Source organism: Culex pipiens, chromosome 2 (genome assembly GCF_016801865.2).
Source record: "Culex pipiens pallens isolate TS chromosome 2, TS_CPP_V2, whole genome shotgun sequence".
Taxonomy (NCBI): Eukaryota; Metazoa; Arthropoda; class Insecta; order Diptera; family Culicidae; genus Culex; species Culex pipiens.
The window spans coordinates 135,029,178-135,044,634 of record NC_068938.1 but is presented as its reverse complement, the minus strand read 5'-3'; the positions used below and the strand labels follow the sequence as shown (position 1 = coordinate 135,044,634).

Here is a 15,457-nt window from a genome sequence, read left to right as displayed (position 1 = left end):
GACTGCACTGAACATTTTCACAAAACTACGTATTTTCGAAAAAAATACTAAAATTTTCACGTTTTTTTACAATATGGGTATCAAATGATCCGAAACATTTCGAATGTAATAGTTTTTGAAACTTTTAAATTTTGAGTGTTAAAAGATACGTAGTTTTGTGAAAATTTGAAGTATTTAAAAAAATGTTGTAGCTTTCGGAGTTTATTAAAATATTTCGATCATTTGATACCCATATTGTAAAAATCTTATCTTGTGAGCATTTTTTTTTTCAAAAATACGCAGTTTTATGAAAAATATGAGTATTTTCAAAAAAAATGTGTAACAACTTTCGAAATGTATGGAAAATCTTAGTTGTTTGATATCCATATTGTAAAAATCTGAAATTTTGAGAGTTTTTGTTTCGAAAATATGTAGTTTCGTAAAAAAATTTAGTATTTAAAAAATTGATACTGTATGCAAAATGTATGAAAAAATCCCAATCATATGATACCCATATTGAAAAAAAAACTTAAACTTTGAGTATTTTTTCTAAAATACGTAGTTTTGTGATTTTTTTTTGTATTTTCAAAAAAAAAAGTTATTACCTTCGAAATGTATAAAAATTCCGATAATTTGATACCATTATTGTGAAAAAAAAAACAAATTTTGATGTAGTTTTTTTTTCAAAAATACGTAGTTTTGTGAAAAAATAGTATTTCTAAAATTTTGTGCTATAACTTGCGAAATGTATGAAGAAATCCCGATCGTTTGATACCCATATTGTAAAAAACTAAAATTTGAGTACTTTTTTAAAAAAAAAATACGTAGTTTTGAAATGTTTTAGTATTTTCACAAAAAATATCCTTGAGGCAGCTGAACGAATCAAAACCGTGGCAGTTCAAAACCGAGGCTTGCAAAACCGGGGCATGACTGTATACCCCTGATATGCTTTCAAGTCAAAACCAAATCAAATTATTCGCTCTACAGCATTGCCTTGGCGTTCTCGATAACGAGATTCCTACTCGAAACTAAGTGTCCGAAGGCTTGATTGTTGAGGCAATTGCAAACCTCTTTTTACACCTTAGCTTCCATCCACCCCGGGATTCGAACTGACGACCTTTGGATTGTTGGTCCAACTGCCTACCAGCGACTCCACCAGGACAGGACCCAAGGAAACGACTCCTACACCTGGACTGAGCTAACGATCTAACCTTTTTTTTAGGTTAGTCTGGGGCCAACATTTACTTCCCGTCCGACGGAAGGCATGATCAGACAAATCTCGTCTCAAAATTTGCCATCGGGACCATCTGGGATCGAACCCAGGCCGATTGGGTGAGAGGCAATCACGCTTTCCCCTACACCACGGTCCCGGCTGCTTTCAAGTTTATAAGCAAAATTCTATTAATCGCATTGCTACACACTAAGAAAAAAAAACGTGTAAATTTACGTTTAATTTGATGCACATAACTGGAGCGTCAAATAAAACGTATAGTTACATCCAGTGGCGCCGACTAGTCCAAAATGTTGGGGGGGCACGGTTGTTTTCCGAAATCAATAGGTAAGAGTGGCGATAAGCTGTTTGAGTTTCTTGTATATCACGAATTTTACCAATTTGAATATTACGATGTGAAAAGATTTTTTTTTCATCCGGAATCCATTATTTTTGGAAAAAAAAATAATTTATTAAAAAGTTATTTAAAATTGTGATTGAGTTAATTATGTATATGTATGGAAGGCTAATTCCTTCTTATTGGCATATTCTCACTTATAATTAACAGATATTAAGAAATTCAGCAATACAAATATTCTAAAAATAAAAACAAAAGTAAAAAGCAAAAATTTAGAACTTGAGAAATTAAAAATAAAACTAATACACAATAAAAAACAACAATTTTTCAAATCTGCTATTAAAAAAACAGATACACAAAATTCAATATTCCAAAATTAAAAATAATATTATAATAGAAAAAAAATCTAGAGATAAAAAAAAACTCATGGCTTGAAATTTTTGAGAAATCAAAAGAAGAAATTCAGAAATTTAAGCAATCAGAAATTTAGAAATAACAATAAAATTCAATGTTGAATAATCTAACATTTAAGCTATTTTTTTAAGAATTTAAGAATTTAAGAATTTAAGAATTTAAGAATTTAAGAATTTAAGAATTTAAGAATTTAAGAATTTAAGAATTTAAGAATTTAAGAATTTAAGAATTTAAGAATTTAAGAATTTAAGAATTTAAGAATTTACGAATTTACGAATTTACGAATTTAAGAATTTAAGAATTTAAGAATTTAAGAATTTAAGAATTTAAGAATTTAAGAATTTAAGAATTTAAGAATTTAAGAATTTAAGAATTTAAGAATTTAAGAATTTAAGAATTTAAGAATTTAAGAATTTAAGAATTTAAGAATTTAAGAATTTAAGAATTTAAGAATTTAAGAATTTAAGAATTTAAGAATTTAAGAATTTAAGAATTTAAGAATTTAAGAATTTAAGAATTTAAGAATTTAAGAATTTAAGAATTTAAGAATTTAAGAATTTAAGAATTTAAGAATTTAAGAATTTAAGAATTTAAGAATTTAAGAATTTAAGAATTTAAGAATTTAAGAATTTAAGAATTTAAGAATTTAAGAATTTAAGAATTTAAGAATTTAAGAATTTAAGAATTTAAGAATTTAAGAATTTAAGAATTTAAGAATTTAAGAATTTAAGAATTTAAGAATTTAAGAATTTAAGAATTTAAGAATTTAAGAATTTAAGAATTTAAGAATTTAAGAATTTAAGAATTTAAGAATTTAAGAATTTAAGAATTTAAGAATTTAAGAATTTAAGAATTTAAGAATTTAAGAATTTAAGAATTTAAGAATTTAAGAATTTAAGAATTTAAGAATTTAAGAATTTAAGAATTTAAGAATTTAAGAATTTAAGAATTTAAGAATTTAAGAATTTAAGAATTTAAGAATTTAAGAATTTAAGAATTTAAGAATTTAAGAATTTAAGAATTTAAGAATTTAAGAATTTAAGAATTTAAGAATTTAAGAATTTAAGAATTTAAGAATTTAAGAATTTAAGAATTTAAGAATTTAAGAATTTAAGAATTTAAGAATTTAAGAATTTAAGAATTTAAGAATTTAAGAATTTAAGAATTTAAGAATTTAAGAATTTAAGAATTTAAGAATTTAAGAATTTAAGAATTTAAGAATTTAAGAATTTAAGAATTTAAGAATTTAAGAATTTAAGAATTTAAGAATTTAAGAATTTAAGAATTTAAGAATTTAAGAATTTAAGAATTTAAGAATTTAAGAATTTAAGAATTTAAGAATTTAAGAATTTAAGAATTTAAGAATTTAAGAATTTAAGAATTTAAGAATTTAAGAATTTAAGAATTTAAGAATTTAAGAATTTAAGAATTTAAGAATTTAAGAATTTAAGAATTTAAGAATTTAAGAATTTAAGAATTTAAGAATTTAAGAATTTAAGAATTTAAGAATTTAAGAATTTAAGAATTTAAGAATTTAAGAATTTAAGAATTTAAGAATTTAAGAATTTAAGAATTTAAGAATTTAAGAATTTAAGAATTTAAGAATTTAAGAATTTAAGAATTTAAGAATTTAAGAATTTAAGAATTTAAGAATTTAAGAATTTAAGAATTTAAGAATTTAAGAATTTAAGAATTTAAGAATTTAAGAATTTAAGAATTTAAGAATTTAAGAATTTAAGAATTTAAGAATTTAAGAATTTAAGAATTTAAGAATTTAAGAATTTAAGAATTTAAGAATTTAAGAATTTAAGAATTTAAGAATTTAAGAATTTAAGAATTTAAGAATTTAAGAATTTAAGAATTTAAGAATTTAAGAATTTAAGAATTTAAGAATTTAAGAATTTAAGAATTTAAGAATTTAAGAATTTAAGAATTTAAGAATTTAAGAATTTAAGAATTTAAGAATTTAAGAATTTAAGAATTTAAGAATTTAAGAATTTAAGAATTTAAGAATTTAAGAATTTAAGAATTTAAGAATTTAAGAATTTAAGAATTTAAGAATTTAAGAATTTAAGAATTTAAGAATTTAAGAATTTAAGAATTTAAGAATTTAAGAATTTAAGAATTTAAGAATTTAAGAATTTAAGAATTTAAGAATTTAAGAATTTAAGAATTTAAGAATTTAAGAATTTAAGAATTTAAGAATTTAAGAATTTAAGAATTTAAGAATTTAAGAATTTAAGAATTTAAGAATTTAAGAATTTAAGAATTTAAGAATTTAAGAATTTAAGAATTTAAGAATTTAAGAATTTAAGAATTTAAGAATTTAAGAATTTAAGAATTTAAGAATTTAAGAATTTAAGAATTTAAGAATTTAAGAATTTAAGAATTTAAGAATTTAAGAATTTAAGAATTTAAGAATTTAAGAATTTAAGAATTTAAGAATTTAAGAATTTAAGAATTTAAGAATTTAAGAATTTAAGAATTTAAGAATTTAAGAATTTAAGAATTTAAGAATTTAAGAATTTAAGAATTTAAGAATTTAAGAATTTAAGAATTTAAGAATTTAAGAATTTAAGAATTTAAGAATTTAAGAATTTAAGAATTTAAGAATTTAAGAATTTAAGAATTTAAGAATTTAAGAATTTAAGAATTTAAGAATTTAAGAATTTAAGAATTTAAGAATTTAAGAATTTAAGAATTTAAGAATTTAAGAATTTAAGAATTTAAGAATTTAAGAATTTAAGAATTTAAGAATTTAAGAATTTAAGAATTTAAGAATTTAAGAATTTAAGAATTTAAGAATTTAAGAATTTAAGAATTTAAGAATTTAAGAATTTAAGAATTTAAGAATTTAAGAATTTAAGAATTTAAGAATTTAAGAATTTAAGAATTTAAGAATTTAAGAATTTAAGAATTTAAGAATTTAAGAATTTAAGAATTTAAGAATTTAAGAATTTAAGAATTTAAGAATTTAAGAATTTAAGAATTTAAGAATTTAAGAATTTAAGAATTTAAGAATTTAAGAATTTAAGAATTTAAGAATTTAAGAATTTAAGAATTTAAGAATTTAAGAATTTAAGAATTTAAGAATTTAAGAATTTAAGAATTTAAGAATTTAAGAATTTAAGAATTTAAGAATTTAAGAATTTAAGAATTTAAGAATTTAAGAATTTAAGAATTTAAGAATTTAAGAATTTAAGAATTTAAGAATTTAAGAATTTAAGAATTTAAGAATTTAAGAATTTAAGAATTTAAGAATTTAAGAATTTAAGAATTTAAGAATTTAAGAATTTAAGAATTTAAGAATTTAAGAATTTAAGAATTTAAGAATTTAAGAATTTAAGAATTTAAGAATTTAAGAATTTAAGAATTTAAGAATTTAAGAATTTAAGAATTTAAGAATTTAAGAATTTAAGAATTTAAGAATTTAAGAATTTAAGAATTTAAGAATTTAAGAATTTAAGAATTTAAGAATTTAAGAATTTAAGAATTTAAGAATTTAAGAATTTAAGAATTTAAGAATTTAAGAATTTAAGAATTTAAGAATTTAAGAATTTAAGAATTTAAGAATTTAAGAATTTAAGAATTTAAGAATTTAAGAATTTAAGAATTTAAGAATTTAAGAATTTAAGAATTTAAGAATTTAAGAATTTAAGAATTTAAGAATTTAAGAATTTAAGAATTTAAGAATTTAAGAATTTAAGAATTTAAGAATTTAAGAATTTAAGAATTTAAGAATTTAAGAATTTAAGAATTTAAGAATTTAAGAATTTAAGAATTTAAGAATTTAAGAATTTAAGAATTTAAGAATTTAAGAATTTAAGAATTTAAGAATTTAAGAATTTAAGAATTTAAGAATTTAAGAATTTAAGAATTTAAGAATTTAAGAATTTAAGAATTTAAGAATTTAAGAATTTAAGAATTTAAGAATTTAAGAATTTAAGAATTTAAGAATTTAAGAATTTAAGAATTTAAGAATTTAAGAATTTAAGAATTTAAGAATTTAAGAATTTAAGAATTTAAGAATTTAAGAATTTAAGAATTTAAGAATTTAAGAATTTAAGAATTTAAGAATTTAAGAATTTAAGAATTTAAGAATTTAAGAATTTAAGAATTTAAAAATTTATGAATTTAAGAATTTAAGAATTTTAGAATTTCAGAAGTTCAGAATTTCAGATGTTCAGAATTTGAGAATTTTAGAACTTAATTTCAATTTTTTTTAGGGTGCAGTTAAAATTTCCATGGCCTTATTATTTTTTTAAATCGATCATAAATTGTAGAAGGCGATACACTTATGTTTTTTAAGATTATAAGATTATAATGTGTCTTCAAAAATTTCTTTTTTTGAGACAATTACATGTTTAAGCTAAAATTGGTACAGAACGTTTTACGTTTTACGTTTTCTTCAAATGCTTTCTAAAATACCCAAAATATTATCGAATTTATCAGCATTTTTGTAAATGTAAATGTTAAGCAGTTAACAAATGGCCATTTTGAAAAGTGTTTTAGTTTACTTTCGCTAAATCCTTATCTACAATGGCAAATCGCAGAATGTTGCGTCCGAAAACTTGATGATTGTTTTCGCAAGAGTTTGCGTAAGTTTGATTGTAGATGAGGTACTATAGAAAAAAATGTAAACGATTTAAAAAAAATCACAGATTTCCAAAAACCACAAATGTTATTGAACTATTTTACAGATTCGCTTACAAGAATTCTATCCGTGTGTACAAACGATGTTTCAATTAAGTTTTAAATATAATTTTCTATTATTTCTGTGAATTTTATTTGTAATATTTGAAAAAAAAAGAGAATATTTTCCTTCCAAAATTTCTGGGGGGGGGGCACAATGTATGGGCTGCCCCCCCTGCCCAATTTTAAGGGGGGCAAAAAGTACCGTGCCCCCCCCAGAGTCGGCGCCCCTGGTTACATCTAATTACACGCCATGAATTGGTCGCGTAATATTACAGGCTTATTTTGGAATTGGTCGTGTAACATTACACGATTTATTTTGGGAACGTGCGCTCATTGTGACTTGTGACTGGGAAATCTTATTGGATTCTTCGTTTTCTCATTGTGCACAAAGAAAGGATCTTGTTTACGAAAACTCATTATCATATAAGACATAGATAAATTTCACCAAGCTTGCCTTGTTTATCCGTTTCAAATTACTTTGGTCGCCAGATTTGGCGAAAAATCCGGGTTTAACCGGGCCATGGTACGGTAAATCTTCGAAAAAAAACTTCTCAAGAACAATTTTCTACACGTTGTTTAATATGGCGCTTGCTGCGATGATTCATGGAACTGTCAAACACGAAAGAGTCAAGAACTCAAAACTGGATTTGATTAGATGTACGATTACATCAACTTTGATGTAACGTTACATTACATTTGATGCTCCAGTTATGTGCAGCAAATAAGGCGTAATGTTAGGTTTTTTGTAACGTATTGTTATGCTTTGCAAGATGCAAAGTTAAATCAATGAGAATTTGATTATTTTCCGTCAAAATAAACCGAGATTTACATCAATATTACAATTACACGATCAGATTTTACGTTAAATGAACGATTGCGTTAAATGGAAAATTCAATTTTTCTAGTGTGTAATATCCTTCGACAAAGTTGTAGGAAATTAAATTTCCTACAAGAATCTCACACTTGGACAATTTTGTTTGAGACCTGCTCTACCTGCTGCCAAAATCCATACATTTTAACGATTTTCCCCAAACAAACTTCAACGATAAAAAGCGACCCCTCAACCTTAACCGATTTGGCTCAAAATTGGCACAGCTACTTATTATTGCCTAAGCATCGAGCCAGTGGGTATCTCTTGAGATATTCCGAAATTTTCAATTTTTCTTGTCACCCTAATGCTCAATGATTTAAATCTTTTTCCATTTGCATTTCAAGATCTCTTTTCTTCTCTAATTGCCATATATTCACGAGTAAACAACTTCAGAATGTCAGCCATATTGGTGAGCCGAAAATGTATATTTTAATATAAAAAAAAATTGACATCAATTTGGTAAGTACCCGTGATTTAAATATAATCACTTGACGTTTAGCTCCAACCAAAAAAATCTTTAAAAGAAAAGTAGGAAATTTTCCACTCTTTGCTGAACCCAAATTTGTCGAAGTAATGATATCTCCGCCGAGCCACGTAGCCCAGTGGTTACGCTTCCGCCTCGTAAGCGGTAGATCGGGGTTCAAATCCCGGCTCGGACCAACACAACTGGTGATCTTTTCCCTTCTGGAATCGATTACTTGGTAAAGGGAAGGTAGTGTATCGTCACAAACTGGACCTTATCACGACACCTTAGGGAGGCGACCTATGGAATGTTAACATTAACCCTAACATGTTAACATTAAGTTGAGAATGAAACTGCCGCTGAATCCGCTTTGTTAATGCCGGCCCCGATACTCTTCAAGGGTGTTCCCCTCAGGAACTGGGAAAGATTTACTTTTACTTACTAATGATATTTACTCGTTTTTAAGTACAAAAAATAGAATGCATAAAAATGAGCAACCTAGTACAAAAAAATCGGTCATCGCTTTTCTAGACATTTGAACCTAAACCAGTAAGTCCACATTAAATAAAAAAATTAAGGGTTTGTATTGGAGTGCTCTAAAAAACACTTTTTTTCTCAAACCTAACTCTGAAATGCTACCTTAAAAAATAGCTGTTTGAGGGTTTGCTCTGATACTATTGGTAAACTTGGTCGTTGAGAAATAAAATATCATAAATCTGGAGTTTTTTTTGAAAAGGACCAATAAACCATTTTTTCAGTTTTTGCTTTTTGGGTGTTTTTGAAACCGCCTTGAGTCAGGGGTATTAAAAAATACCCAAAAAGCAAAAACTGAAAATTTGGTTTATTGGACCTTTTCAAAAAAAAAACTCCAGAAATATTCCAAGGGTAAGATTTTTTGAAACCCTTCAAATTTGCCTATTTCCATTTTAGAATTTTACAATTTTACGATCTGGACCACTGTGGACATTGTGTCCAACTAAACACTCATTCACAATTAAAGTACTGATAGAATCAGATGCAAATTTGTTACGGCCATTATTTAATTAGCGGGCGCGATTAAGTTGCATCGGTGCGCATCAAAAGTGCCAACCCACAATTGATTAACCGGTGGCTGGTGATACAGCTGGTGGAACGACAAGCCACAGCCACTTTTCACCGGAAACCGCAATTATCACATCGGATGACGGTGCCGGACAACTGACAGTGGTTTTGATACTTTATAATCGTTCGTTACGTTTTGCCAGTTGATTTAAAGCCACTTGAAATTTCATAACAATTAATTTATGTTTCCCATTAAAAATTCTTGGAAATATTATTTTGTTGAGATTTATAATAAAATCGATTGGTAACCGACTCTGTTTGGCGATTGTGTATATGTGATAAATATTATTGTTGTTGTTCAATTATGATATTTAATTTGATCAATTACGATGCATCTGCTGAACCTATTACCGACACGACGAGAGAAAGCAAAGTGCTCTGTAAATAAAGTAACTTTCCATTCTAAATATACAAACACTGCCAGTAAAGGCCGTCAACGGCAGTGGAATTAGAATGCCCGGTTGTCTCTAACTGTGATTTCAATTAACTTCAGTTGACGGTTTGTGGTGAGATATAATAAACAAATCGGATGGAGAAATTCTCTGGGACTTGGAACATTAGATTTATGTTTTTTTTTGTATTTTAAAATTTATCGTGATTTATTCTTTTTATTTTTCTAGAGGTTCAAAAGCATCACAGATATTTTTTCAAAGATTGAAAATCAGAAATTAAAATTTCAAATTTCTAGAGATTTTACATTAGAACCGTGTTCATGACTCTTGATAGAGTTGTGTGTTTAGTCAATTGATTCGATTTACGTTCCATCACCGATGGTTTATCCTTCTCTTCACAATTAATCCATAATTGAGTTGTTTAATTCTAATCCTTGCAATTATGTAATTATATGCGGTCGCATGAACTAGTTATGCAGTTGTTTACGTGCAAACTACATTGACATTGATTATTGATACGTTTTGATAAATCGAGGAAAGTGCAATATCTTTGGTACTATATTTGACAGAAAGTTAATAATCTACCCCCTGCAATCGATGCGAAACTAAATTCCACATTTCCCTTCTCGTCCCTTTTCCGCAGGTGTCTTCCATCGCCTGGAGTCGCGCCGATCGGCCCCGCTCAAAGGGGCCATGACGCGTTGGCCCGTTCTATTGCTCGCACTGCTGTTGCTGCTGCCCTCGGCAGTGTTCGCCAGCATCCCGACGACGATCGACGATGGAACGTCCGCCCAGCCGTCACAGTCCACCGGGGCGTCCAGCTTGTCGTCCCTATCGCTGCCTTCGGGGTTCTCCTCCCTGGGGGCAGCAGCAGCAGCAGCAGGTCAGTCAACTCTACTCAGCAACAACCCGTCGATGGGCGGAACTCAAGCTCTGGCACAGCCCCAGTTCTCGTACGCCTCGGGGGCGACCTACGTGCCAAAGCTAGCGCCGAACGCGACCGGCCAAAAGTTCAAGAACAACCGGACGCAGCTCACGCTAGGCTACCTGACGGCCCTGAAGGGCAACATGAAGGACAAGCAGGGTCTCACCATCTCCGGTGCGTTGACGATCGCCCTCGAGGAGATCAACAACGATCCGGACCTGCTGCCGAACGTGACGCTGGCCCTGCGGTGGTACGACACCCGCGGCGAAACGGTGACCGCCACCCGGCACATCACCGAAATGATCTGCGACGGCGTTTCGGCCATCTTTGGACCCGAGGGAACGTGCAAGACGGAGGCGATCGTGTCGCAGAGCCGGGACATCCCCATGATCTCATACGTAAGTGGAGGGGTTCGTCCAGGGGCATGGGAAGATGAGAGAGGCCTGAACGGGTTTTTTTCTTTCGCAGAGATGTTCCGAACTTCATCGCAACACACCGATTCCAACGTTTGCCAGAACGGAACCGCCGGACACACAGGTAAAGTCACAATTATAATATGACTAAATTAAATAAAATCAAGCTCTCAGGGCAAATACGCCCATGCATTTATCAATACCATGAACCGGGGTGGAGTTTAAAAGATTTTTCCTTTCTCACTGAAAAAGAGGCTATAAAATTACTCAAAAAATTGATTAGGAAATAACATAAACCGAAGAAAAAGTTCTCCGATCGGGTTGAACTCCGTGCCATTTCAATAGATTTTTGCTGTCATTGACACAAATAAAAGCTGATTAGTTTGCCTTTCGAGGAAAAATATATTGAGATCCGATAACCCGAGCCACAAATTTGAAAAAATCGTGTGAAAACTTAAAATGGCGTTTTGATCGTGTCTGGACCAAAGAGCCTAGCTCGGAAAATCTCGAAAACGAGAAAAAGAAACTAGGGGAAATATACCCTTTTTAATCATCATATTGGTCATATTGAGAGTTTGATGCTCGATTAAAGCTCCAAAAATATTATTTAGGCTATAAACTACCCAGCAACAGCACCGCCTCGAGTAAACATGAAAATTTTTGCCACTTACTGGCCAAAAAGGTAAAATTTAATGCACTTTTGATCATATTTTCTATTTTGCGAGACCATTTCCCATCATTTTGTTGGCACAAACATCCACACGTAATATGAAAGCTTAACCGCTTAACGAAAGTCGCCATCAATATCTTTTCACTTATGCTAACGTGTTCAAAGCGCTTAAGATATGAAATTGCTTCCAACTACCGGCAACATGATCTTTTGAACGTGAGTTAGTCACTCACTTGAAAAATAATCCCGAAACGTGCAAATAATTAGCAAGCGCCATCAAAAAAAAACAAACGCGCCAAGTCTTTTGACGTTTGACTTTTGACGACCCATTCCAATCGAAGGCCGAAAAAAACCGAGCGAGAAGCAAGGTTTGCCAGCAAGAACAAAGGGTGGCAACAACAACAACAACACCACCAGCAGCGCCTGTTGGAGTGGACCAGTGATGCCAGGAAACTTTCTCCATAAATGCTGAGTATTTGCTTAAAATTTCATCATAATTGACAGCACAAAGCAGAGCCAACAGAGCGCTGGTAGAAAAAAGAACTAAGCTGAAAATAGAAAAATGGGCCTGGCCCAATGCATTCTCGTCTGATTAGAATATATTTGGGAAATATTTTTTTTAAATGCTTGTAAAACGAATAGAATAACTTTTAGCAAAAGTGAATACAAGCAGAAATGTTAGTGAATTTCAAGGAACATTCCAGATTATCCAGCGTCATTCAAACACGACCGCTTATTAGGCTTAAAATGGGTATATTCCCTCTATTTTTTAAAAACTGATATAGAAAATTTCAGCAATGACCTATTCTTTTGTGGGTATCAAAAGTTGCATTTTTCAATTACGAAAATTTTGGTACCCAAAAAATATAGGTAATCGCTGAAGTTTTGAAGTCACTGCAATTTTAGTGAAAAAAGTAGTTTTTCTCGTTTTCGTTCATTTTTGCGTGTGGCGCGTCGAAAGACTCAGTTTTTATTTTCAACAAATCATATCTCTTGAACATATGGGTCGACGTCTCCAATTACATGTTATGTAAAATTTCTCGAGGATTCGATAAAAATATTTTTAGAGGTAGGCGCTTTGGTTTAGACACGGCCATTTTATGTTTTCTTACGACTTTTTCAAATTTTTGTGTGGGGGTTTTGTCCGGATGAGGTACTAAGTGTAGTTTTGGGTCCCATAGCTGAGTATTGAAAATTGTAAAGTTTAATTATGCTGTGTAAAGTTATGATAAAGAAAGATTTAGACGACTTCAAAAAAGGTGATTTTTTAAATAACCTCTTATTGCCAAGTCTGATCGTCACGAAAGAGCCGTTGCCATTTTCTTCGAAAAAGTTGTCTGAATATTCTGGACAAAAAGTTTGCATTTTTTTAAATTGCATGTTCCTCTATCTCACGATTTCAAATAGTATTCATAGGGTAAGACTTGTCTTGAGAATTGAATCTATGGCATTTCCCCGAAACCCACATTCCCGAAAAGACATTTCCCCGAATGCCACTTCTCCGAAAAGACACTTCCCGAAATATCATTTACCCGAAAATCATTTCCCCGAACAATCCATTTCCCCGAATGGCCACATCCCCGAATGGCGACTTCCCCTAAAAACCATTTTCCCGAATGGCCACTTCCCCTAAATTTCCACATCCCTGAAAATCATTTTCCAGAATGACCATATCCCCGAACTGCCATTTCCCCGAACGCCACTTCCCCGAACCCGGTCAAGCGGGCATGCCCGTTGCCCAGGGTAACGGGCATACCCGCCTGACCGGGTTCGGGGAAGTAGCGATCAATGAAATATCATGCACAATTAAACGTTCAAAAAATTCCGAGTTTTTTCGAGCATTTTATTCCAGCTTCACTTAAATTTTGAATATTTTCCAAGTTTGCGGAGTTTAAGAATTCGAACTCTGGATTTTGAGATTAAGTTACTCTAACTGCCTTTCAAAAAGAACTGACTCCAGCAAATCCAGCAAAAACTTCGACTATGACAAATGATGTAGAGAATGAGTACATCTAGAGCAGAGTATATATTTATAATGAACAAATCTAAATGGCAGCGTGCCGCTTAATACAGTTGCCTATTTTTCAAATTTCGTCGCTGTCGTACGACAATTATGAGCCAAATTGAGTTAAGAACGCCATTTTGTGCAGCTCACAATGCCTCACCTTTTGACCTTTACAGATCCCCAAAATTCGATTTTAATCCTGAGATATTCAATCAAAACCGAAAAATGTTGTCTCGTGCTAACTTGACAAACCCGGAAAATTGATGTAAGTGCGACAATTGGCCAAAGGGATTCCAGGTCAGAATACGTTTGACATAAGATCTCGACTACCGTAAACATTTGTAAGGGGCTATCCACAAATCACGTGGACACTTTTTTGGAAATCCCACCCCCCCCCCCCCCATGAAAAACCATTTCTGATCACTTTTTTATTTTAATGCAAAAAAAATATTGCGAGACATTTTTTTTCGATGGTTTAACTATGGTCCCCTTGGAACGAGCTGCTATGTAGGAGCTTTTCTGTTAAGAAAGACAGCGAGGATAATTTTTCAAAACTGATTTAAAAATCCATTTTAAACTCTTTGTGGTCGTACGAAGGGTCATTGTACTCAGAAAAATATGCTTTGTCGCTGTAAACAATAGAGCTATCTAAGCCCGATCTCACGCACACTAGCTTACCATTTGTTTTTGCTGGCGGGTACAAATTTTAACCTAAAAACCCTTCGTGTATGGATGGTCCCTAATTATAACTAGGGACCTCGGCAACCAAATTCAACCAAAGTTCAGGACAAAGCACAGAATGGTCAACCAAACAAACCAAGCAGTACATAATCCTTACCACGTGGATACCGTTTTGGAAAATGTTCCTTTGCTGATAATTGCCCATACAAAAAAATCTCATTGATGGAACGTGGATGATCTCAATACCCCGCTCTCTTTTAAAGCCTGCGTGGTTTATGAATGGCCTTGTACCGTATTTGTTTTTTTTTTTCATATTTGAAAGCACACGTAGGAGAATTTAATATTAAGGTCATACTTTTTGCCTTCCTCACTGAGGTAAGGCTATAATCCTGCTCTAAAAATGAACTTTTTATTAAAAGCTCGAAGACCCACCTTCATGTATACATATCGACTCAGAATCGAAAACTGAACAAATGTCTGTGTGTGTGTATGTGTGTGTGTGTGTGTATGTGTGTGTGTGTATGTGTGTGTGTGTGTATGTATGTATGTGTTCAAAAATCTTGCCAAGTTTTCTCAGCACTGGCTGAACCGATTTTGATCAAACCAGTTGCATTCGACTTGGTTTAGGGTCCTATACATCGCTATTGAATTGTTTGAAGTTTCGATAAGTAGTTCAAAAGTTATGTATAAAAATGTGTTTTCACATATATCCGGATCTCAATTATATGCATGTAAACGATGTCCAGATCCATCATCCAACCCATCGTTGGTTAGGTAATCAAAAGACCTTTCCAACAAGTCCACAACATCGAAGATCTGGCAACCCTGTCTCGAGTTATGACCACTTAAGTGATATTTATGTACTTTTTTAAGCCGGATCTCACTTAAATGCATGTAAACGATGTCCGGATCCATCATCCGACCCATCGTTGGTTAGATAATTGAGAGACCTTTCCAACGAGTCCACATAATTGAAGATCTGGCAACCCTGTCTCGAGTTATGACCACTTAAGTGATATTTAAGTACTTTTTTGAAGCCGGATCTCACTTAAATGCATGTAAACGATGTCCGGATCCATCATCCGACCCATCGTTGGTTAGGTAATCAAGAGACCTTTCCAACGAGTCCACAACATCGAAGATCTGGCAACCCTGTCTCGAGTTATGACCACTTAAGTGATATTTATGTACTTTTTTGAAGCCGGATCTCACTTAAATGCATGTAAACGATGTCCGGATCCATCATCCGACCTATCGTTGGTTAGTTTATCAAGAGACTT

At 30.8% G+C, this 15,457-nt stretch overlaps 1 protein-coding gene across 1 annotated transcript in view; it reads left to right on the top strand.

The window, feature by feature from the left end:
- Positions 1–15,457, top strand: part of LOC120428863 (receptor-type guanylate cyclase Gyc76C-like) — a 160,048-nt gene that overhangs the window by 112,910 nt on the left and 31,681 nt on the right. Inside the window, exons 3-4 of the mRNA XM_052709182.1 lie at positions 10,127–10,806; positions 10,877–10,945. Of these exons, the coding sequence (XP_052565142.1) occupies positions 10,177–10,806; positions 10,877–10,945 (699 nt within the window). The 5' untranslated portion in view covers positions 10,127–10,176. The remainder of the gene's footprint in view (positions 1–10,126; positions 10,807–10,876; positions 10,946–15,457) is intronic.